The sequence below is a fragment of the Natator depressus genome, chromosome 6, assembly GCF_965152275.1.
Source record: "Natator depressus isolate rNatDep1 chromosome 6, rNatDep2.hap1, whole genome shotgun sequence".
Lineage (NCBI taxonomy): Eukaryota > Metazoa > Chordata > Testudines > Cheloniidae > Natator > Natator depressus.
The window spans coordinates 76,631,085-76,658,405 of NC_134239.1; the positions used below are offsets into that span (position 1 = coordinate 76,631,085).

Here is a 27,321-nt window from a genome sequence, read left to right on the forward strand (position 1 = left end):
CACCCGACCCCCCTCCCCCGCAGCCCTTGTCCCAAAACTCTTTTCCTTGTGCCCCCATGTCACCTCCAATCCACTTTCCCCAACATCCGGGTTCTTACCGCCACCAGCTGCCTCCAAACACCTGTAGCTTCACCATCCAGCCCTGAAAACTACGACCCTTACCCACTGCACTCACCCCCCATCACCATGCAGTACAGCCATCCTGAAGTGCAGCACTCATTGCACAGCACTCCAGACAGGACATACGCAAATCTGTGATTCTACCGTTCCCCACCCCGTTGCCCTTTCTGTTTCCCAAGCAGTTGTGTCTCTTTTCAATAAATGAATTTTCTTTTCAATAAATGGATTTTTTGGCTTTGAAAACATTCTTTATTATTGCATAAAGTAAAAGATACCTTAGCCCAGGAAAGAAACAGGCACCGCAAGTCAGTGTAGCAAACACAGATTCCTACTAACATTGGAACCGCTGCACTTCACTCCTGTGCAGGGCACCAGACATTACTGGTGGCTTTCAGCCTCAAATTGCTCCCTCAAGGCATCCCTAATCCTTGCAACCCCGCGTTGGGCCCCTCTAATAGCCCTGCTCTCTGGCTGTTCAAATTCAGCCTCCAGGTGTTGAACTTCCGAGTTCCATGCCTGAGTGAGTCTTTCACCCTTCCCTTCACAAATGTTATGGAGGGTACAGCACGCGGATATAACCGCAGGGATGCTGTCATCAGCCAGGTCCAGCTTCCCATACAGAGAGTGCCAGCGGTCCTTTAAACAGCCAAAAGCACCCTCCACAGTCATTCTGCACCAGCTCAGCCTGTTGTTGAACCGCTCCTTGCCGCTGTCAAGGGTCCCTGTGTAGGGTTTCATGAGCTACAGCATTAAAGGATAAGTGGGGTCTCCAAGAATCACAATGGGCATTTCAACTTCCCCTACTGTGATCTTCTGGTCTGGGAAAAAAGTCCCAGCTTGCAGCTTCCTGAACAGGCCAATGTTCCAAAAGATGCGTGCATTATGCACCTTTACGGGCCAACCTGCGTTAATGTCAATGAAATGCCCACGGTGATCCACAAGCGCCTGGAGAACCATCGAGAAACACCCCTTCCGATTAATGTACTCGGGGGATAGGTGGGCTGGTGCCAGAATTGGAATATGCATCCCATCTATCGCCCCTCTGCAGTTAGGGAAACCCATTTGTGCAAAGCCAGCTACAATGTCATACACGTTACCCAGAGTCACAGTTCTTCTGAGCAGGATGCGATTAATGGCCCTGCAAACTTGCATCAACACGGTTCCAATGGTCGACTTCCCCACTCCAAACTAGTTAGCGCCCAATCGGTAGCTGTCTGGAGTTGCCAGCTTCCAGATTGCAATAGCCACCTGCTTCTCCACCGTCAGGGCAGCTCTCAATCTCGTGTCCTTGCGCTGCAGCGTGGGGGCGAGCTCCTCACACAGTCCCATGAAAGTGGATTTTCTCATCTGAAAGTTCTGCAGCCACTGCTTGTCATCCCAGACTTGCATGACGATGTGATCCCACCACTCAATGCTTGTTTCCTGAGCCCAAAAGCAGCATTCCACGGTGGTGAGCATGTCCGTGAATGTCACAAGCAAACTCGTGTCATATACGTTACTCAAGTCGATAGCATCGTCGGAGCCCTCATGATCACTTTGGATCATAAGGAATAACTCTACCGCCAAACGTGATGTGCTGGCAAGACTCGTCAGCATACTCCTCAGCAGTTTGGGCTCCATTCCTGCAGATTGAAAGGGAAGACAGAGCATGCAGTACAAAAAACGTTGACAGATGGCACCAAATGTGGACAGAAGCAAAGGGAATGCTGGGATGTGAACCGATACATCACGGGGCGTTAGCACAGGACCCAGAATGCCCTGCACGCCCCGCCCCCTTCCCACAAGCCACAGCACCAGAATGGGAAGAGGTACTCTGTGGGATAGCTGCCCATAATGCACCATTCCCAATGCTGCTGCAAGTGCTGCAAATGTGGCCATGCCAGTGCGCTTGCAGCTGTCAGTGTGGACTGACTGCAGCTCTTTCCCTACTGCGCTCTATGAAGGCAGGTTTAACTCACAGCACTCTATATCTGCAAGTGTAGCCATGCCCTATGACAACTCTGGAAGCTGCTTTTTTGAATAAATCCCTGATATCAGCTTGCTTATTTGTCTTCTGCCTCTTTTGCATAAAAGTAGAGTGCTGAATGTGAAATTGCATAACCTCTTGGGCAGTATACTAGTCCTGGTTACTAGACTGAAGATTTGTATTTGGAGATATCAAATGATGGATAATAGAGCTTTTAGTTTATACTACACACACACACACACAGAGAATATGTATAATTCTGTTCATTTTTTACTAAACTCTTGGCCCCAGTAACATTATCATATGGCAGTGAGTTCTACAGGTTAATTGTGCAGTGTGTAAAAATGTATTACCTTAGCAGTTTTAAAATGGTTATTTTTCTATATTTCATTGTTATAGAAATAAGTAAGAAAGCCCAAATAAAATAATGAATGATGTAGACATGGTTATATATTTTTTATCATGTTATTTCTCTCATGGAAGTCTATGTCTAATTATTTTCATTGACCTTCTTTAAATCTTTTCTATTTCTCCTTTCTGAAACAGGATAATTTCAAATTGAAGACCGTATTTAAGGCCACAAATCTAGCCTCAAAAGCCAAGAATAACCTAAAAACTTCAAAACCAAACCAGATCTTTGGCTTTCAGTTGCAGAATTTACGCAAGTATAGAAACATTGGCCAATAGCAGTCTGCAGGTATGAATTCAAATTATGACTACTTCTGCGCTGTTTTTCCTATCCTCAAAATCTGTTTGTCTGGTTTATGGCCATATGCAACAATCACCTCTTAAGTACGTAATCAGGGCCTTTAAATGGTTCAAAGCCGAGCCTATTTCAAGAAAATGAAAACAAGTTCACCCTCTGCAATCTTCCTATCTATTGTTAAAGGCCCCATCTACACAGAAAACTTACTTTGGTATATCTTAAAATGTGAATTTAAACTGATTACTTATACAGATATAGCCCCTCCCCCCAACACTGGTATAAGTGCCTTTTTTGTTTAATATAAACCCCTTCCCAAGTGACGTAAGCTAAACCAAAAATTGCTACTCTTATTGCAAAATAAGAGTGTCCATATGGGTGTTACACAGGTTTAACTATATTGTATAAGTGCTAAATTACTTTCTCATGTAGACATTGAGACATCTAGCTGATACATCTTCTGCTCTCCCTGCTCAGAGGGATACATTCTACACTTTGAGAAACACTGGTAGGACATTTCTTTCTTACACTGGTCTACACTACACACTCCTGAGAGACGTAGCTATATTGTCCTAACCCTTGGTGTGGACAGAACGAGGAGGAATTCTTCAATTGACCTAGCTACTGCCTGTCGGGGAGGTAGATTACCTGTGCTGATGAGAGAAGCCCTCTTATCAGCATAGGTAGTGTTTACACTGAAGCACAGTGCTTAATTTGTGCCAAGGCTTGCCAGGGCTGAGCCCTGGCACCTCTAGGCTTGGCAGTTCATAGCCCTGGCACCTCTAGGATTGCTGCATCAGTTATGAAAGTAAAAAAAATTCTTGAGTCCCAGCACCTCTTTCATTAAAAATTAAGCACTGCTGGAGCACTACACAGGCACGGCTACAGTGATGCAGCTGCACTGCTGTAGCTTTTGAAGTGTAGGTATAGCCTTACATGCTTTGATGAGCAATGACTTAACAATGTTGACATTTAAAGTATCATTGGCATCTGAGTTAGCCCCCGTTGAACAACTGGGACAGTTCACACCTCAGAGCTGTGGTTTCAAACTCTGTGAAAACTCAGATACACTGGTTACACTCCATTCACATTTTGAAGGTTCTCCCTGCAAAAAAACCTAAAAGAAAGGAAAAGAAAGATACACACTAACTTTTTTTTTTAAATGAAAGCTGAGACTCATCTGCCCATGCCTCTTCAGCTAGCCCTTTGTGTCCCCCTAGTGGATATACCCCACACTTTGGAAGTCACTGCATTAGAGAATACATGCTTATTCCAGGATCCGAATGGGTGTGCTGGTTCTTCCTTGCCTATTTAAATATTAGTCAAGTAGAAAAATAATAAAGAGGTCACAGCAGAATTCATTCAGGTTTTTCTGGCTTGCAGCAGTCATTCATGGAGAGGAGGCCATGAAGCCTGAAGATTAGTATGTACCGTTCCATTATACTTAAAATCCTTGGCAATGGCAGAATGGCAAGGAGGCACCTTTGGGTAAAAGGGCGGGTGTTCCAATAATAACCAGACTAGTTTCCCCCACCCATACAGAAAAGTTATACTGCTCTTATGCTTATTTTAAATCATATGGGCTACGGCCCTAGGTGGAGGAAGAGAAGTTGACTGAACCAAATTTGATGTGTTAAGAAACTCATTTAAATGAGCCCAGCACTTTCCAGTCATATCCTTAACTTTGCAGGATGATACATCTATCTTGCTTTAGATTTCCATAGTAAAATCGCACGACAGAAAGCAGTATCTACCGGCTTCTAGGGCACAGTAATACTAGAAGCCCAAACATAATTTGCTAGATCAGAACCTACATATTTATTCTAACAGTAAGTGACTAGGTTAAAGACAACAAAGGACTGAAGTTCATCCTTAACCATCAATGGCAGTAAAGGACTTCTCTAACATGTTTATTATTTAATTAATGAAAAATAAATAAGATAATATTAAAACTAGGGCTGTCAAGCAATTAAAAGAATTAATCATAATTAATCATGAGATTAATCACATTGATAAAGAATAATAGAATACCATTTATTTAAATATTTTTGGATGTTTCCTACATTTTCAAATATATTGATTTCAATTACAACACAGAACATAAAGTGTACAGTGTTCATTTTATATTTATTTTTGATTACAAATGTTTGCACTGTAAAAAACAAAAGAAATAGTATATTTCAATTCACTTAATACAAGTACTATAGTGAAATCTCTTTATCATAAAAGTTGAACTTACAAATGTACCATTATGTACAAAAAAATAACTGGACTCAAACATAAAAATGTAAAACTCTAGAGCCACAAGTCCACTCAGTCCTACTTTAGCCAATCGCTCAAACAAACAAGTTTGGTTACATTTACAGGAGATAATGCTGCCCGCTTCTTGTTTACACTATCACCTGAAAGTGAGAACAGGTATTTGCACGGCACTGTTGTAATCAGTGTCACAAGATATTTACGTGCCAGATGCACTAAAGATTCATATGTCCCTTAACGTTTCAACTACCATTCCAGAGGATATGCGTCCATGCTGATGATGGGATCTGCTTGATAACGATCCAAAGGAGAGTGGACCGACGCGTGCTCATTTTTATCATCAGAGTCAGATACCACCAGCAGAAGGCCGATTTTCTTTTTTGGTGGTTTGGGTTCTGTAGTTTCCAGATCTGAGTGTTGCTCTTTTAAGCCTTCTGAAAGCATGTTCCACACCTTGTCCCTCTCCGATTTTGGACAGCACTTCAGATTCTTAAACCTTGGGTCGAGTGCTGTAGCTATTTTTAGAAATCTCACATTGATACCTTCTTTGCGTTTTGTCAAATCTGCAGTGAAAGTGGTCTTAAAACCAACATGTGCTGGGTCATCATCTGAGACTGCTATCACATGAAATATATGGCACAATGTGGGTAAAACAGAACAGGAGACAAAAGTGCCATGTGAACGTATGATCTCACTTTGAGGTGACATGGTAAATCAGAAGCAGGCAGCAGTATCTCCTGTAAATGAAACTTGTTTGTCTTAGCAATTGGCTGAACAAGAAGTAGGACTGAGTGGATTTGTACACTCTAAAGTTTCACATTGTTTTGTTTTTGAGTGCAGTTATGTAACAAAAAAAAATCTACATTTGTAAGTTACATTTTCATAATAGAGATTGCACTACAGTACTTGTATGAGATGAATTGAAACATACTATTTCTTTTATCATTTTTACAGTGCAAATACTTGTAGTAAAAATAATATAAAGTGAGCACTGTACACTTTGTATTCTGTGTTGTAACAGAAATTGTGTTGAAAATGTAGAAAAACATCAAAAAATATTTAATAAATTTCAATTGGTATTCTGTTATTTAACAGTGAGATCAATCACAATTAATTTTTTGAGTTAATCGTGTGAGTTAACTGTGATTAATTGAAAGCCCTAATTAAAACTATGTGGTGGTACACACACAAAAATAGAAAGGCAGAAAAGTTCCTGCTAGGGCTTAGACAGCTGGTATGTGGCAGTACGGCCTCTTGACAACTCTTTGAAATGGCTATCTTGTTCTGTAGAATTTCAGCTTTCATTATGAAAAGCATAGACACTTTTCAAAGTCACCAGAATAGAGGCTCAACTTAAATGTATACCCCAAATTAAAAAAACACAGTAAAAAAAACCTAAAGAGCCACTGTGGCTTAACAACCATGTAAAAGAAGCAGTGAGAGATAAAAAGGCATCTTTTAGAAAGTGGAAGTCAAATCCTAATGAGGTAAATAGAAAGGAGCATAAACTGCCAAATTAAATGTAAAAATGTAATAAGAAAAGCCAAAAAGGAGTCTGAAGAACAGCTAGCCAAAAGCTCAAGAAGTATTAACAAAATGTTTTTTAAATACATCAGAAGCAGGAAGCCTGCTAAACAACCAGTGGGGCCCCTGGACAATCGAGATACAGAAGGAGCACTTAAAGACGATAAAAGTCATTGAGGAGAAACTAAATGAATTCTTTGCTTCAGTCTTCATGGCTGAGGATGTTAGGGAGATTCCCAAACTTGAGCAGTCTTTTGTAGGTGACAAATCTGAGGAACTGTCACAGATTGAAGTGTCACTAGAGGAGGTTTTGGAATTAACTGAGAAACTTAACAGTAACACGTCACCGGGACGAGATGGCATTCACCCAAGAGTTCTGAAAGAACTCAAATGTGAAATTGCAGAACTATTATCTATGGCTTGTAACCTGTCCTTTAAATCAGCTACTGTACCCAGTGACTAGAAGATAGCTAATATAACACCAATATTTAAGAAGGGCTCTAGAGGTGATCCTGGCAATTACAGACTGGTAAGTCTAACGTCAGTACCGGGTAAATGAGTTGAAACAATAGTAAAGAATAAAATTGTCAGACACCTAGAAGAACAAATTGTTGCACAAAAGTCAACATGGTTTCTGTAAAGGGAGATTGTGTCTTACTAATCTATTAGAGTTCTTTGAGGGGGTCAAACATGTGGACAAGGGGGATCCAGTGGACATAGTGTACTTAGATTTCCAGAAAGCCTTTCACAAGGTCCCTCACCAAAGGCTCTTATGTAAATTAAGTTGTCATGGGATAAGAGGGAAGATCCTTTCATGCATTGAGAACTGGTTAAAAGACAGGGAACAAAGGGTAGGAATAAATGGTAAATTTTCAGAATGGAGAGGGGTAACTAGTGGTGTTCCCCAAGGGTCAGTCCTAGGACAAATCCTATTCAACCTATTCATAAATGATCTGGAGAAAGGGGTAAACAGTGAGGTGGCAAAGTTTGCAAACGATACTAAACTTCTCAAGATAGTTAACACCAAAGCAGATTGAAGAACTTCAAAAAGGTCTCACAAAACTAAGTGATTGGGCAACAAAATGGCAAATGAAATTTAATGTGGATAAATGTAAAGTAATGCACATTGGAAAAAATAACCCCAACTACACATACAATATGATGGGGGCTAATTTAGCTACAACTAGTCAGGAGAAAGATCTTTGGAGTCATCGTGGATCTGAAGACGTCCACACAGTGTGCAGCAGCCGTCAAAAAAGCAAATGGGATGTTAGGAATCATTAAAAAAGGGACAGAGAATAAGACGGAGAATATCTTATTGCCCTTATATAAATCCATGGTAAGCCCACATCTTGAATACTGAGTACAGATGTGGTCCCCTCATCTCAAAAAAGATATATTGGCATTAGAAAAAGTTAGAAAAGGGCAACTAAAATGATTAGGGATTTGGAACAGTTCCCATATGAGGAGAGATTAAAGAGCCTAGGACTTTTCAGCTTGGAAAAGAGGAGACTAAGTGGGCGATATGATAGAGGTATATAAAATCATGAGTGGAGTGGAGAAAGTAAATAAGGAAAAGTTATTTACTTGTTCCCATAATATAAGAATTAGGGGCCACCAAGTGAAATTAATGGGTTGCAGGTTTAAAACAAATAAAAGGAAGTTCTTCTTCACTTAGCGCACAGTCAACCTGTGGAACTCCTTGCTTGAGGAGGTTGTGAAGGCTAGGACTATAACAGGGTTTAAAAGAGAACTGGATAAATTCATGGAGGTTAAGTCCATTAATGGCTATTAGCCAGGATGGGTAAGGAATGGTGTCCCTAGCCTCTCTTTGTTATAGGGTGGAGATGGATGGCAAGAGATCACTAGTTCATTACCTGTTAGGTTCACACCTGGCATTGGCCACTGTTGGTAGACAGGATACTGGGCTGCATGGACCTTTGGTCTGACCCAGTATGGCCATTCTTATGTTCTTATGTTAAACCTCTAATAGTTACAGTTTTGAAGAAAACGTAAAAAATGTGAATCAAATGAAACTGATGCAGAAATGTCTATGTGACTCTTCAGAGCACAACAATAGCTGGAATAGTAGTAACTTTGAGGGATGTGAACTGCTCCATTTATCTGAGGGAGGTGTTAGCTCAGATGCCCAGTGATGATAATTTAAATACCAAAATGGTTTAATTCCTCATAAAAGTAAGGAGAGGGAGGACCACAAGTCACTCACAATTTACTGTGGGTGTCCTTGCATTTTGGTACCACAAGGGGGTGGCATTTGGGAGGTAACCACCACTTATTTTTCCCCCTTCCAAGGGGGAGGCAAGCCCAAGGAGTGTAACAGAACCCTTGGGCATATGCAAACTCTACTGAGGGAATCCAAGTTTAAGGAATCCAATGGAAATCAAAGCATACATGATTATATTTTGAACATCTGCACAATCTATTGTGAGTGGAGTCTCATTTGAATGACTCATATGAGTAGCGCTTACTATGTGAGTAGAGCTTGGAAGAGTACCACAACTTCCCCTTCCCCCCAATTTGATCCCTGGTCCCGCCCTAAGAGCTTACCATCTAAATCAGACAAAGTTTATGCACAGGACAAAAGTGTAGTCAAGGAGATCACTATATGAAAGTTTCACACAAGAAGCAGAATTTGGGGAGGGACTGGAGAGAAGAGGAGGTTGCTTGCCAGACAAAGATCTATCCCAAGTGTAAGGGGTAGCAGGAAAGAAAGGTGCAAATACAAGCCTAGAAGAAAGAGACAGACTGTTGCCAGGAGAGTGGACGTAGGGGAGTATAGAGAATTACTATGTGACCATGGAGAAAATTAGTGATGACAACAACTTTAGTAAGTTATGCAGTATCTAATTTCTAAAAAAGGTGGTGGCTAAAATGGAAAAGTAATAGAATTTCAAGCTGTTGTAGCCAAGGTTCAGAGGCCAGCTGTAACAGGAGCAGGGATTTTGCAAGAGAAAGACCATTCACCTAAGGCAAAATGAAAAATTCTGCTGGAAGCTGTTAGCAGAGGATTCATATGGAAAATTTTTTAGCAAACATAGTCTGAATAGCTGACGCACTGTTAAAGGGTGTCCTTTAAAGTTGCATTAAAATGTTAAGGAAAATAAAAGCCAAACATCATAACAGGTGACTAAAGTTTATTATAATCTCATGAAGTCAGTAGAGTAAATGCAAACATATAGTTTATTTTTGTCATCTGGTTTGTCTTAATCACAAGCTAAAAATTCATTTATAACCTGTATACAAAATGCCATGTTTATATCAATATCATATGCAGCTAGCATGAAATAGTATACATTAAAATGAATAACAGAAATCTGTAATGGTCAAAGACAACCAGTAACAAAACCACTAAATTCCAGTTGTCAAACATGATTTACTATGTATATTTCTCCTTTATTCTGTTAAAACAGTAATTATTAAAACTAAAGTGATATGGGTGAGTGTTTATGACTTCCTATTAAAAAGCCTGACTTAGAGCAGTATTCATTTAAGTTTAAGGTTGAAGAAAATCATGCAGAGATCTCTGTTCGATGGCCTAGTGACTTTATATCCTCTTGTCAAACCTCAGCAGTTTTATTTGTAGTGATACATGCCGGAGAAGGTTGGAGGTTAAAGTTGATAGGAGGGCCAACAGGAAAGCCAACCAACTTCTTTCAGAAGATTACAACCTTTAACATATTAGGATCTGTCGGCAGTTACTGCCAACTTTACAAGTCTACATTTTGTGTACTCTTTACAAATCTTCCCAAAATTCCAGATCAAATGGATCAAGTAAATGCTTTTTGTACTTTCCTACAGTTATTGCTTCCTAACTTTACTACTGTGTAAGCTATTTATTCGTTGATTTTAAAATAATGGTTAGCAAGGATTGACCATTTTTCTAATAAGAAACTATGGACAGTTAAAATTCCTTTCTAATCAGCAACTCCTGGTCTCTCCCTTGCCCCCAAGCTCAATTTGCCAACCTCTTCCAAAAGGTAGATCACTAAAATGATGCACAGGACCCTGCCCCCCTCCCCACCCAAATCAAACCTTTTTTATCCTGCAGTAGTAGACTTCATTTATTAAAACATATGGCTATCTAACTCCCTTCATCATCTTTCCCTGGCACATGTCCAAAGGACCATGACAAGCAGCAAATCTCTGGAATGAAAAATAGTCAATACCTGGTAAGGATGTATTATAAAAGAGTCCATGATATTTATATATTCTTTGTGAACAAATGTGTTATGACAAACAAGTGTTAAGAGCAAGAAAACAACTCGTAACAAAGGATGCACAACTGTATGAGTGTTAAAGTTTTCTCTTAGTTTGCTTAGTTTGCTTTAGAATGCAATATTTGCACCATATAGCACAGGGTTATGGATTGGAAGTAATTTTGAGCTTCTGTAAGTCACAAGTAAACTGTGACATTAAAGAACAAACAAATTCAGGGTAATCTTTTCCAATATTTATACTACACTTGTCCCATGCTGGTTACAAGAACAATTCAGTTTACAACACAGAACATGATATTACATTAAAAAATTATCACTGCATTTGTTAATGTTTATGCAATTTGAAAATTAAATAACTTAACCAGTTTTCTCGCAATGCAGCTGATATCTGCGATGTTTTACTTGCAGGTGTACATCAGCCAAACTGTTATGTTGATTCATTAATTATCCATTACTATAATTAGGCAATGTTACGCTTCAAAACGCGTAAGACAAAAAACATACATATTATCTGCTTGCTAGAACATGCAATCAATAGGGATGGAAGAAAAATCTCATGTTTAATGTTTTCAGGTAGCAGATTTGATTTCTAGGTCTCTTGATTTTCAATCCCCCCCAACATTTGGAAAAAGTGAAAATTCTGCATTTCATAGCACTATCTAGCTATTGCTACAACGTTAAGTATATAAAACTAGATGTGCTCTAATAAAATCTGACTAGCTAATTAATACTCAAAAACAGAGTGGAAGCTACTTAAAGGAATGGTGTGTGCGTAAATTCCTTTAGGTCATTGAAGAGACTGAGGCAGGGCGGTGTAATTCTATATAACTAAAACATTTAATATCCCATGTTGCCTATAACTTTTTGTTCTAGCTGTAATTTAAGAAATAAACACATTCCCCTAAAAAGGTTTAATTTTTTTAGTAATTTCAGGTTATGCATTTTTGCCATTGTACATCATATCAAAGAGAGGGAGAGGCCTTTATGGTAAAGATATAAAAAACCATTTACACTGACTGCTAAACATGCCATGCTGTATTTGTTTTACTCATACCCTAACACTGTCCAAGAATGTGATAACGTAGCAGCATTTTCATTTTAAACTCCACATTTCAGGGGTTTGTAACATATAAATTTGATCTGGGATAACATTTAAAATATGAGATCATACCTGGGAACTGATCCTAATCCCAAAACTAGTTTAATTTGACCACCAGTTACAAAAGTGGGAAGGAAGAGAAGAATTTGGCTTCTGATTAGTTCACATTAAAGGAATGAAGATGTAGAGTAACACCTCAAGCACAGATAGCGACTGACATCAACTCATTCAAAAGCTGGTAGATGCTCTGCACTTTTGAAAATTAGGCTACTTACATAGGTGCCTAAAATATAGATTTGGGAGCCAAATTTTAGGCACCCATTTTTAAACTGGCTGGGATTTTTATTGTATTAAAGTAATGTCATAATAAAACACTACAAATGGGATATAACTATCCCCAAATGCACAAAATATCTTGAGACTTTCCTAGTCAAAACTTGCTATCTTATACCCCAAACTCTGGCTCTTCAAAAGTTTAGAAATTAGAATCTTACTTTCATATTAAACAGAGCTGCACTCTCTTTGATATTCTGTTTCCTAGTAAACTCTCCTCTTCGGTTTCAGCCTTTTATAAGGGATCTTTTCCAGCATGCTCTTTGATAGTTGTCCATTTAACTTTGGGAGAGGGATTACAGCCTCATTGTGTATATATGTCAACTGTCTGTGGCAGGATGAGTCTCCTTTCCATATAGCTGGCATTTGGATTCATCTTATGTTGTCTCCTGATCTTCCCTTATTCTCATTCTTGAAACGGCACATCTTCACAAAGAGTATTAAAAAATGAAAAAGTTTGACAAGTGCTAGATGACACTGATAAGAGCTACTTTCAAAAAGATTTTTTCCTCGCATGCTTGGTGTTCTGCAACCCTAATACACAATATGTATTATTGACTCAGATTATCCCCTTTAGAACTGCACATGAAGGGGACTCTCCACACATGGTATGAGGCCTCAGATACCTTCAAGTCACCATCCCTTTCTCTAGACTCTGTGGAGGCCTTGGCACATGTGCCATACTGGCAGAGAGGACAGAGATTGGGTAGGGTCAGTGTGCAAGCCATCCCCTCCTTACTAGTCCCTTGGAAACTGATCAGAAACATCTTCAATTTGGGGTCTTATTTTTCTGAGACCTGTCAAAAAATGGAGGCAGCTAGATGGTACTTTCCTAACATTTTATGCCAAAGTGTAGCTTGCTCTCCTACTGCATGTTTCCCCAGTTCCTCCAAAAACAATGTATGTATTGGTGGTCAGATTATGAGAGTTTTGAGAAGATTTAAACTTCAGTTTAAGTTTTTACTGCAGGAAGTTGGATTTTTATAACAAAAAATATATTGTACAAAAATACACTGTTCATCTTCCATCCAGGTTTTTAAAAAAGTGCTTTACAAGCCTCATAATACTTTGTACAGTAGGGTAGTGTTATTTGAATTTTACAAATAGGGAACTTAAAGCACAGAAACATTAAGGAATGTACTCAACATCACATAAGAGATCAGTGGTAGAACTAGGACTTGAACATCTTCTGATTTCTAACAATGTATTATATCCACAATAAGCTAACTTGTCCAATGTCTACTCTGTGTACTGAAACTGTTGCCAAGAATTAATGATCCATAGAACACAAACAACACCACAGAACACCATTATATTGGGCTTACTCCTGCTCTGATTATTATTTGCACCTACAGGCCTAACAAGGATCAAGGCTCCATTGTGCTAGACACCATACAAATGCCCCCCAAAAATTACAGTATAAGGCCCTGATCATTCAAAGATTTATGTATGTACTTCTATCAAATGAAATATGTGTGCAAGTCATTGCATGAACAGGGCCTAATTTATATTACACTACTATTTATGTCAATGAGACAGGATTGGATCCAGTCTGTTGTGTGAAATTATTTAATTTAGGTTTTATACAATATGTGCCTATCACAATCTTTGGCTCATTTACCAAAAGTTAAAAGAGTACAAATTAGTATGTGTATTAAGGACACCTAACACAAGTATTTTATACTCTGAATCTGTGATATGAAGGTTTATTATTTTTAGTATGAATTCAACATAACTGTGAAGACTTCTTTGGAGCAGCTGCACAGTACAAGCGTGAGAATGCATTTTTAAAATGCCTGAAGGGGTTAATGAGAGCCTCTGGGCACAATCAGCCTTTCCCTGCTGCACCTGCAGTGGGTGTCGAGCCTGGAAAAAGGAGCTCAAAGGGCAATGAGAGCTTATCTTTGGCTCTCACTAAGTGAGAGATGCTTGGCTGGAATGTGGAAGATGAGTTGGACTGCTGGCAAACAGAGCCTCCCTGAAGGACAATAGGCCTGCAATACAGAGCCTAAGGCAGTTGGGAAGCAAAGTGGCAGAAAATGAATCTGTCAAGGATTCTGCATGCTGGTGGACGGGCCTGTAAGAATCAGGAAGACTCCTGGCTGAGTCAGGGATTGTCCTGCCAGAGGAATAGGAAAAACTCTCCTGCAGCAGAACCGGCTGCTAAGAAGCTCTGCAGTGAGCCTAGATGCTTAAAGAAAGCGGGGATGACACACAAGAGAGAGGCTGAGGCAAAGGCCCGAGACCAGGTAAGGTAAGAAGTGGTTCAAGGAGGTAGCAATCAGTGTAGTCAGGCCTTGATTGTCTATTCAAAGGTCTCTGGACTGAAACCCAGCAGAGTGGGACGGCCTGGGCTCCCCTTCCAACCCACTGAGGAAAATGGAGCAGATCTCTCTCTTCTGACAAGGGGTAAGGTAAGGACTATCGAAGCCTCCCTGATACCAGGGATAAGGATGAATGTATGTGGACTTGGACGAAAGGGATGTTGACTGATCGTTATTAGTTGGACTACTGGTTTGCCCCAGAAGGGGTGGGATTATATGTGAACCACCAGGAGTCACGAGAAGAAACTGACCACCACAGTTTTGGCTCAGCTGTCAGTGGGAAACATTAAAGGAGGAGAGCCCATCCACTGGGGGTGCACTGGCTGGTGAGTAACATGCTTATAAACCTTCATCCATAAACAACGAGGGTAGGGGGAGGAAATTAAACATTTGTTAGAATAATGTCAATTTAGATTTATATATTTTATTGTAGCCAGTTTTCATCCCGATACACACCTGTGCACATATAAAAATTACCACTGAAAAACAATGGTCATCTCTTGGGTGTTTCACAGCAACGCTAACAGCATAAATCAAACTGCAAAACAGTTTAAGGGAGGAAATAAAGACCACTGTGTGTACGTGTACACACACACCCCTCTCAAGACTTCGACTTGAGTGCTACGGGTTCTACAAAAGGGAATAAAACCATGGCAATCCCGTGGAAACAGAGGAGAGAGGCAGCATGGAGGAAAAGAGAAGCAGTTTCTCTCACAATGGCATAGCACAGAGGGGCAGTTAGTTGCTAAACTCTGCAGGAGTGAAGAGGATGTGAAGAGAGGCATAGTCTGGCAACGGTACTATGGGTGACGTTCTCCTCTGAAATCTGCATACCGTATGCAGCAAAAGGGTTAAGATTTATGCTACTTGTACTCTGTACATTATCAGGGTATATCTCACTTAAGCATTTCACCAGTGCACTTTGGGCCCTCCTAATCTCTGCTGATGGCATGTAAAGTCTAGTTTCCTCTTGGCTGTAAAGCTTTGGTCTAATTTTGGCTATTGGGTTTAGTGTATGGGTCCTGGATGGTGTTGGTGACCTGTGATATACAAGAGTGGATGATCAGGTGGTCCTTTCTGGCCTTAAGCTCTATGACTTCTTAGAAAAGTGAGAGAGTTGCCATGCCCAACCAGCCTTTGAATGCACAGTAGTGAGGAGAATGGTAGGCTATATACAGACAGAGCGACGTCTCATGTTTAGACAACGTTCAGCAGGATGTTGTTTATCTTGTCCCATAGGTCACCGCCTAATGTTTGGAACAGAGGTTGTGCCATCTGCCCCTGCCACAGTTCTGCCAATGCCATTCACTTCAGGGCAGCATGTGATAAATTTTATCACCATCAAAGAAAAGCATTTTTTTTCAGACAGCATTCCCCTGCCCCGCAAGTTCTTGTGCTGAAGAGAAACACAGGGCTCTTGAATATTAAAAATTAAAGACAACGTAAGTACCCACAGTTTCCGGAATAGTAAATATTCTTCTATTTACATGGTCTGCCACTCCGATACAGTGAAAAATGCTATGAATTAAGAATCCCAACTTAATTTCTAAGAGAATTTAGCAAGACCTCCAATGTTATTTTAAAGTAATTTTGTTTGTTACTAATATATTTTGGATTGTTCCTGAGCCAGCACTTACAACTATAAAACTGGCAAAAAGAAGAGTTTCTCAGCAAAGTGTAGTCATTTATTGAAAATGCACTTCTATGAAGTTGTTTTATCTGTAAGAGAAAGTCCACTAAAAGACAGAAAACTTGCACATAGAATCATTTGATGCTATGACAAAACAACTGGTCAATGTAAATGACGTCTGTGCAGTAGGGTGCGAGCAAACTGAATTTACAAAAATCTTCATAGGAAAGGATAAGACTGAGCAAGGGATCCTCGCTCTAAAAGGAGAACAAGTCAGAGTTACTTACAAACAACTACTTATCATATAGTCAGATTAACTTGCATCTAGTTTGCTAAAAGCAATCTAGTTCAGTGCAGCTCTCAGACACAGAACTAATTAAACTTTTTGACTAATATCAAAGAAAAACATGAGCATTCACCTTTTTTGACTTAAGTGAAAATATTATTGGTAAACATAAGGTATTTCATTCAAGAGGGAAAAGATTAATACTTGGAATATATTCATATATAAATACATAATATCCTATCTAGATACCTCTGGTTAATAAATGCATCTAGTGTGTACATTCCCACACACTTTAATTGCTGTGAACAAAATGTCTATTAAATTATGCTGATCATTTTTGCGTTTAATTGTAGTAAGACGCCATTATATTACCAAATTAACTGTTCACCTAATTTTTGAGATGATAAACATAATGGGGCAGCAGATTTTTTTCAAAATTACAGAAAAAGTCAAATAATTCTAATTCTTTAAACACAAAAATGTACTCTAATGTATTACATATAGCTTTTAAATTAAAAGCTAAAGAAAATTAAATATATGATTCATTGTTATGTGACTCAAACAATAGTTTCACATCATACTTTTCCTCATCCTCGGTAATGTATTAACATTATGAAATTTTAAAACACTTTAAATTTCTTTGAAACAAAAACTCTATTTTACTTTTTAATTAAATCTATTTCTCTAAAAGGTCTTTAAAGGCTCTACAAACTACCTTGCATTTTATTATTGCTGACAGTTATCTAAACCACGCTTGAATGCTCTCTTTATCCGTTAGTGAACAATTGAAAGATCATATGCTAAGAGACTTGTGCTTTCTCTTCTTCTTGCCCTGTAATTAAGGCATTTAAATACATTTCTTCATAGCAGTTAACAGAGTACACTGTAAAAAATCATGAACTGAGACAATTTTGAGTTTAGCAACCACAAATACATACAACATAAATTTGTCTCAATGGTAAATATAAAAAACAGAACAAAAAAAACCCGCTTGAAATCACACAATAAATTTACAGAACGCATGGACTGAAAAGGTTTTGTTTAACTGTCTTAAGATATTTAAGTGATCTATGGTAATTTGACAATACTACCACATTGTTAGCTATCCTACAAGGAAGGTAAACATTTATATCAAACACACATTTGTCAAGAATATTTTAGTTTTTAATAGGGTTTTTTTTGCACTATAAAAAAAAATGGAGGGAGAGGTGTGAGGAGGACAACATGTGGATGGAAGGAATTACCATATGGTAATTACAACAAATCTGGTAAATGTATTATAATAAATATTTGCCATTATACATTTAGAGCAACAGACATATGCTTTATAAAATGTTATAACAGATAAAACAAACAGAAATTTGTGAAACTGCAGTTTTTCTAAACTGAAGAATTCTTATATTAATGTACTGCACCCTTTTTGACACAAACATGTTACTAAGAAGTTTCTTTCACATTATGAAAGGAATTCAGCATGTATATGGTCAAAACATTTCTATATAGCAATTATATACAAGATGTAAACTATAAAGTGTATCTTAGTTACAGAAATGCTTTAGGAAATATTCTATATGAATTTGAGATTAGTTGGTCATACAGCATATCCCTTACATGTAAATCTAGTTTCTGTGGCAGAAGTTCTTTATGTTGTTGTCTCAATCAAATGTTAAAAGATATGTTGTACTAAGTTATGTTTTTTCTTAAGACAGACGAGAATAAGAAAAATAATTTTTAAAAAGTTGTCAGCATGTTGTATTATGAACAACCTTATTAGTCCTTTACAATTACAATAGGTACCTCTGGACAAGATCGAGCAGACATGACAAATGCTTCTGACTTCTTTTTAGATCGAACCTGGAAGGTCATCGCTGAACAAACAGACTACTGTACAACTGGGGTCATAAATTGTCGAAGATGACAAAAATGTAAGTTTATTTTTTTGTTCCATAAAATAAATGAATAAGTTATTCAGTTTGGACTGTCCTTTTATCCCTGCTTGATTTTATACTTGAAAGAGATAGGTAACTTTTTTTCTTAATTTTTTATACATGTGTCAATTTAACTTTTATATTATGTCCTTCTGAATCCAACTGACAATATTAGCATTGTCTTTCAAATAACTACTGCACTTTGTAAATGTAGTCTTCTGTATGGCTCTCTAATAAATTCTTATCTTTGTTTGTATTTGCTCACCATCATTAATTATGACAAAGCTGTAAACACTAAGAAAAAAACAGTCCACAAATTTGGAATTTAATATTTTGTCTTTAATTTCATTTTTTAAAGTGTACAGGAAAAATGCTAGCTCAATTAATCTGGTCAAGAAAAAGTATATTTATTATTTCTCCTAACATTTTTATATTTTGTTTTTAGGATAATTTAACAGGACCGGTAGTTTTTGATTAAATTTAATTTGTGTGGAGCTAAACAATAACTTAAATTACTGGAACTGTAAACATATTAATAACTGTCCCATTTAAATCTTGTGCTTACTTTTAAGGAGAAGTATATAGAATGAATTAGAGATCTGTAAACTCCTGATGGGAATTAATAGTGTAAGACAAAAGAAAATGAAATGTTAACTGAAAAGAAAATAAGTTAGGTCTAATGAAAATGTAAATCAACAAGATTTGGATAGTACTCAGATCAACAGCTTTAGCTAATAAAAGTTCTAACAGATCAGTGACCATACAGTTTGAAACAAATATGAAATAGGAATGACTTTAAAAGGAATAATATGAAAAGTACAACAGTAATCGGATATAAAATTATCAAAATTCAAGTGAAGGAAATTCAAACCAAAATGTATGATGGGCAATTATGTACCTATTTTGACAATTCTAAGTGGTCAAGTTTTTAAAGTATGACACAGAAACCTTAACCTATCTATAGATGAGTGATAAATGAGGCATTTTGTGTCATTACAGTCCCATAAATCACTTTCTTTAACTGCTGACGGCTTTTATCAGATCTAACCTTTTCAAGCTTCTATTAGAGTGCTAACATTTTCAACTTTGACACATATGAAATTTACAAATTCTGCAGCTGATTAACTCCGGACAGAGGCTCACTGCCATCATTGCCTTCTTCAAGTTGGGTTAGAGCTTCAGTGTCTCAAAAACTCTCACTCACAATAGGACAAAAATCTCAATTAATGTAGTGGGTTGTATTTCAAGGGTACAAAACAGTTTTTCTTCTGAAGCAAATAAATGAAAGCATGCTTTCTGCTGTACTCAGCAATGTTCAGCAAACTTAAATAACAGACTGTTTGCAATTTAAAAATCATATGCATAAGAAGTAAAATCCATATAAAGATACGCAACACTTTAGTAATTGAAAGTCCGAAGAATAATTTTCTTTTACTTATCCTGGTTTTAAATTCTAATTAGAAATTTTATATTAAATTGATGAATGCTGTTAGCTATTTGAAAAGCCACAACATAAAGAAATCAAACAAGACTATAATCATAACCTCTAGAGCTATAAGCTAATTTTCATCATGGACCCAGTTATTATGGGAATGCACATCCTTTTCCATGGGAAACTTTCACTAAACTCCTTCTGAACTAAAATAAAAGGGAATTAAATGCCTTAAATCATCAGGCTCAAAACATGTATTTTCATAATTTATAATTACAAATGCGTAGTACTTTATATAATTCAGATATAACTTACACACACACATACACACAGAGAAACCTTCAAGGAAATACATTTACAAGATTTAATTGATACAGACGTTGAAACAAAGCTCAAGTTTAAAGAGATACTGTCTTTAATAATAATAGTCAGACTGAAGAAATCTTGATGTTGGTTGTGTGACCACTGGAAGCCTGGTACTTCAGATGGTATTAGTTTTGATAAGGACTAACTAGACATCAGACCTAAACAATGAAACCTGAAGAGACAGGCTCAGACCACGCAAATAGGAATATCTGCAGAGACCCTCCCGCGGCATATTGCCTCTTTGTTGACAAACCACAAATCTTAGAAAAATAGTGGGCAAAGGACAACTTTTCTTCAGCATCATATCGAACATAGCCTTGTAACGTCAGTGGCTAAGGCCTATCTATGACAAATTAAAAACTTTATTTCACTAATAATGTTACACATCACAGAAGCTGTGCGTTACTTTTTGACAATTCAGATGTAAATCCTGGAATGCATGTGAATATTCATGAGAAAGTCATATTTATCATTTAAAACAAAAGGACATCACTTCTTGGTGTTCATATCAAAAACCAGTGATGAATGAGGCCATGCTAATCAAAGACAAACCAAAACACACAGATGTTTGCTACTCTTGATTAAAAAAAGAAAAGACTAGTCCAAAAGAACAACGATATTGACAATCTAAAAATGTTTATATATACACTAAAAGAAAAGGAGTACTTGTGGCACCTTAGAGACTAACAAATTTATTTGAGAATAAGCTTTCGTGAGCTACAGCACACTTCATCGGATGCATTCAGTGGAAAATACAGTGGGGAGATTTATATACATAGAGAACATGAAACAATGGGTGTTACCATACACAATGTAACCAGAGTGATCACTTAAGGTGAGCTATTACCAGCAGGAGAGTGGTGGGGGGGGAGGGGGGGAGGAAGGGGCTTTTGTAGTGATAATCAAGGTGGGCCATTTCCAGCAGTTGACAAGAACGTCTAAAGAACAGTGGGGGGGGGGGGGGAATAAACATGGGGAAATAATGACAGGTTTCAGAGTAACAGCCGTGTTAGTCTGTATTCGCAAAAAGAAAAGGAGTATTTCTGGCACCTTAGAGACTAACCAATTTATCTGAGCATAAGCTTTCGTGAGCTACAGCTCACTTCAATAGTTTTACTTTGTGTAATGACCCATCCACTCCCAGTCTCTATTCAAGCCTAAGTTAATTGTATCCAGTTTGTAAATTAATTAAAATTCAGCAGTCTCTCACCTCTATATACACTGTGTATATATATATATGTTTAGAAATTTCTGTTAGTTATTTTAATTTTTGCTTATTTAAGATTATTTTACATAAAGTCAAAAGAAACCAGGGGTAGTCAAGAAAACAACAGAAGCTTTGAATAATTCAAATATTTTTATTATGGATAAACAATTTTAAGTCTCTTATGTAGTTACATATGCTCCACCCATAATAATGTAAATAATTCTAACTTATTATAATTTGTTTTTATTGACATATTTCTGGGTTTTAGTGACACTTGCGTAGTGTGTGCTCTAAATTTTACATTTCCTTATGGTTACATAGTGTAAATATAAATGTGTACTTGAGCACAAATACAACTTCTGAAGATGACATGATGATGGTCAGAGAAGGGGACTGGGAGTCAGAATTCAGGGCTCAGTTTCTAGCTCTTGCAATGTTTGGTGACACTCAGCAATTCATTTAAACTTCTGTGTGCCATTTTACTCATATATAAAATGTATTAACCTATAGCCCCATCCCCTCACTCTCTCAGGGAGATATAGACCCTGATTCAGCAAGGTACTTTAGTACATATCTAACTATGTGAATAACCACACTGAAATCAATGAGATGTCTGTTATGTACTACATATGTTTGTACAGTGTCTAGCCCAACAGGATCCCACCTGGGTGGTATACAGATTCCATCACAATATAAATGTTAAACGATGATGTTAATACCCAAGTGTTAAAGTTGGGAACATGCTTAAATATCTTGCTGAATCATGTACATAGTTTCCTATCTTCAGTGGTCAGCATCTCAGGGACTTGCCTAAGACCAGGAAGTATTTAGATACGATAGTTATAGGTTCAATAGAAAAACCTAAGGTAGAGAGTTAGAAAAACTAATCAGGTATCTCCTTCTGTTGCATGGAAACATAGGTCAACTGTATCTTGCCAGTGTGGTGTTCTGAGAAACTTAGATGAAAAGTACTATAGATTTTAAACTCAGAATTGGAGTGACAAAAGGAAAAAGTCACTGCAGGTTTTATGCAGAATCAAATCTTTTCACACAGACTATGCAGTACTGTAATCACAGCTTTGTTTATGAGATTTACAAAAAACACAATACTTAAATTCTGATCTGGTATGATTGATATGATCTCTACCAGCAACCTACTATACCCAATTAGATATCAGGTCCCTAATATTCAGTACGGTAAAGAAATCATGAAGGATTTATTAAAAGAAAGTCCATCTTATAAACTATTGAAAATTAATGCCTAGACTGCTCATTCGAGTGTCCTTCAACATAAAACACATTGCTGATATTTGCATAAAACTAACACCACAACAAAAGGGATTTTCTTTGCTGTGATGAGAGTATTAACATTTTTGCTATTATTAAAATGATGATCTTCAGCTGACCCATTAAAGACCAATTTCCACATCATAACACGTTTCAGTGATCTAATTATTTCCCCCCTAACTTTTAAAGGTTTGTTGTTGTTTTTTTAAATCTTGTCTTGGAACCTTAAAAGGAATTCCTGGTTATAGAGATGCCTATGTGCTTAATGCAAAAATCTCAACTGCCTTCTCCAACCTAAAGTAGATAATTGTAGCTCTGTGAAGGCAGTTTCTTGTGTTTAAGAAACCAGAAGTCCTCACACTCCATATTACCTCCCAGGGTATACCATAATGCAGACATCTTCTATACATACTTCTCAGTTTCCTCATTTTTAACCTGGAAAAACCACTCTCAAAAAGACTGAAAGGTAATTTGAAGTCCATACTGACACTATATTTATCTGCTCCTAAGCAAAAATCTCCAAGGCACAGGGAATTTGTGTAACATTAAATAAGACTGCTGTCCTTTAGCCAGGCACAGACCAACAAACAAACTTAATTTTACATCTCAAGCTGCACTTAAATTTTTGAAACCCACTCAGCCTCTTGTTTTCACCTGCTTTACTTACTGTGAGAGAGTTCTGTCTGTAATCGGCTTTTGACTTTATTTTTTTCTTATATTAATAAGAGTAGTTTTATACTCCAGATATAGTAATTTTAACATTAATACATAAAGGTGTGTTTATAAGACAATTCTTCCACCTTTTGGCCCTTTTTTGAAAAATTTACTGAAAGCCCAATATATTTAATATTCAGTAGCATGTGAGAATAATTTTTATGCAACTCTGATAGTTAGAAAGATAGATAACTCAATTATTAGATCATCTATCAAAATATTCAGATGTATAAGAGGCTACTAAAAAGATTGATGACTGAGAAAGTCCACTGATTCTCTAGCCATCATATTCACGCATTTGGCTAGACAACATTTTTCGCTGCCTTCACAAGCAAGCTTCATTACCCATCACTCCACTGAAAAGAGTTTATTATGAGGCTGCCATCTTGGCAAGACTATTATTTAGATGATAAATGTTCGGAAGAAAAGTGTGTCTAGATTTTTTTTTTTTGGTGAGATGAGCTTTTTGACAGATAAAACAAACAGCATCTACATTTCTAATTAACTTAAATTTGGCAGTTACAAATACAGGTCAGTAAAGCTATGATACACTACTAGATTATTTTCTGTCTGAATTTTGTCCTTAATTTGTAAAATGTAAATTAACTAATTAGAGGAAAAGCAGCATTATTTGTGACAAAATGCTTCTGTTAGTTTTGTGCTCTTTGACATTTATCATCAACCGTACTCCCTTATTCTAAGTTCTAGTAGATGGATAATTATACTTATATTAATATATTAAGTTTTTAATCTTTGAAACTAAAATGAAAGTTTCAGTTTTTGAGAAAATACACCACATTATACAAATTGCAAGTCACTACATATTCTAAGCTTTGTTTTATTTAAAGTGTTGTGCTGTTTTTGTATATGTGTGTAGTAGTAGTACACACAATTTTTCAGAAGATTATGGTATCTTTATTGCACACAGAGGGTGGCCAACAATTAACACAATTATGTTTTGCACATGTATACTACAAGTTCACGCTCCTTCCACACTCTCAACCCCCTGCCCAATTGTCACTTCAAATGGATTAGAAGAGCATTTACAGAATTACATGGGAGGGTGGAGAGGGAAGGAAATTTGGTTATTCTTGAGTTTCAGCAAGCAACCTGACCTTGTTAAATTAAAATATATGATGTAATAGTTTACCGAAGTTTTTTTAAAGCTATTCCTAGGTAGATAAAAACTCAACAATAAGAAATACATTGAAAATGTCAGATGTAAATGTCAATTAAAAATTACAAGGAGTTCTGAAAGGTAAGGTCTGTGAGGATTGACATTCTTTGACATAGTGGAGTGTCTGTGACCAGGCCTTTGGCAAACATAGCAGGATCTATGCTGTCAGCTCATATTGTACATAAAATTAGATGCTTGTCTAATCTGAATGAGAAATACCAGGGAAATTGGAGCTGAAGCCTTGCGGTAATGTATGTGGAAGCTGAAAGCGCTCTATCTGTACTACATGATAGTCTCCAGTGACATAATAATATCTGAAAGAGTGGAGAAAAATATAAAGAAAAATAATTCAAACAAAGATATATAGCACCCTGTATACTACTGTAAAAGCTGAGAATGCAATAACCCAGCAGTCAAAGGATAAGTTCTAATCCATTTATAATGAAATCCTAATTTGAGATATATGTATAAAACATTTTATATGAAAAAAATACACTGTAATTCATGTTTAATTGACATTTATCATTCAAATTTAAATTTTAATCTAAATGTTATGTGGATTGGTTCCCTCTTTGCTTTGGTAATGCACAAGTGACTTTTGATACAGAGTGAAACAATCTAAAATGATCCTGGAAATTAATACAACTGTAGTAGTTGTCAACACAAAATGTAGATATTTCTCACTGAAACCACATGTCCAACACTCTAAATCATCTTGTTAAGGATCAGACTATTGCCCAAAGACTGAAACAAATTCTTTTGGGCTACTTGTTTTGAACAAATTCTTTGCACAAACTACATTATTAGTCAGAATATGTGTTGATACTTTTCGTAAATCTCATTAAACAATATGGCCACAACAAGCATATATGTATAACGTTGCTGAAAATAAGGTACATGTGGGATCTTCCCTTTTATGAAATGTATATTTGCATACACATATTGATTATTCTGTATGATCAAAAGGACAGATACTGATAATCTTGATTTCTTTACAAAGCTGGTTCACTGGTATACAGACAATTTTAAACAACTGGCTCTCCTTTTAGTTTAGAATTGCTTTTTTTTTTTGGTCTACTAAGAAGACTATCTTCACTTCCTGCTATTAAAATTAGCAAACAGACAACTGACTTTATGAAAACTAAATTAATTACTCTTATAAAAAGAATGTTTGAGTCGTAAATTGTTGAATGTACACTATTTTCTGTTTAGACAAGGATAATTTGGTTGAATAGTAAAAAGTGATCATAAACTCCAAGACCATTCATGTCCACTTTCTAAAACTGGTTTACTAATTCTGACAGAGGAGCCCCCAAAACACAACAAAACAATTCAACAACAAACCAACAAAAAACCAAATTCTAGCATGTGTGAAATTCTACAAGCATCAGATAGCTAAACTGACCCTAAGTCTCCCAGTGTTGCAGTAAGGTCAAAACCTTTCAGCATTGTACCAGTGTGTCAAAATATGTCAACAAACCATCATACTGCAGGAAGAAGAATGACCTTTCAGTTCTTTATGTTTGGGCTGCCAATGAAGCTTTGGATAGTGGGTATGCATGAACAGTTTTCCTAGCTACTTGACAAATGCAACTCCCAAGCTTTCCTCTAAATCTGGTTGTCAAACCACTAGGTTTCAACTCACTGGTACAACTTTCTAAGCCCACATACTATTGGAGACTAGTGATGCTATTATAAAAATGCATACTTTCAATATACCCGCAAAATAATTTGCCTTTACTTCAACCAAACCGATAAAATTATTACTTAAACATTCTTTGGATGAACAGATGTCAAACTCTTTCAAACAACTTAGTAGAAAAAAGGATTATCATTCCATTGTTCCAATTCCTAGTTTTCTCTTGTGTGATAAATCCTGATAGTCAATTTCTAATCCATGAAACAAAAACCAAACACTAAATTGTATGTGATCTGAACTGAATCCTCTAAAATCCCACCTTTCTTATCAGTCATACACACCTTTTGGTTCCAGGGGTGTGAAGTTGTACTCCATATGCTTTATGGAAATATGCTTATGAATATGACATAACTGGAATATACTTTACGCTAAATATCCCTTGTATGGTGTCATTAGAAAGTTTGTAATCTACTAAGTGTGTTCATCCTATTTGTTTGCATGTATTATTTCTGTATCTGGAGTTAGGAGAATAAGATCTAAACTTGTATCAATGATGTAAACATATTAAGTGGAGGCCATTAAAGGTGCTCCAGAAACAATCAGTTGTATATCGCCTTAGTTACTTGAAAGCCTTCCTGTGAACGTGTGGGCCAGCCCAGGGGGAGTGGAGACTAGGGGTTTTACAGTGACATGAGACCATGTCACCTGATAATGAAATCCATCTTAAATCTGGTACTTTTCCATTTAGAACGAGGGGAGGGGACCCAGAGAGACAAAAGATTTTCACCTCATGCCAAAGCTATACAAGGGGACAGAGCAGGACAAAAGGGGCTGCCAGTCATGAGAAAACCCCTGCTTACCACCTGAGATGTCTGCTGAAACTAGCAAGGACTGTACCAAGGGAAAGGATTGGGACCAGACTAGGAAGGAGTCCAGTCTGTGAAAGTATCAGAGGGGTAGCCGTGTTAGTCTGGATCTGTAAAAGAAGGATCCTGGATCTGTAGTCTATGAAAGAAGCTTATTGGAACATCTCTGAGGGTGAGATATTACCTGTAATCAGTTTCTTAATGTATTAGGCTTAGACGTGCG

At 37.1% G+C, this 27,321-nt stretch overlaps 1 protein-coding gene across 6 annotated transcripts in view; it reads right to left on the reverse strand.

Moving 5' to 3' along the window:
- CDIN1 (CDAN1 interacting nuclease 1) overlaps positions 1-27,321 on the reverse strand; it is a 205,323-nt gene that overhangs the window by 82,332 nt on the left and 95,670 nt on the right. The window contains exon 11 of one of the 6 annotated variants that reach the window (XM_074955764.1): positions 404-1,742. The exons of the other annotated variants lie outside the window; for them this stretch is intronic. Within the exon in view, the coding sequence (XP_074811865.1) occupies positions 1,652-1,742 (91 nt within the window). The 3' untranslated portion in view covers positions 404-1,651. Of the gene's footprint in view, positions 1-403; positions 1,743-27,321 lie in introns of those variants that run through there. 6 annotated transcript variants of the gene reach the window in all.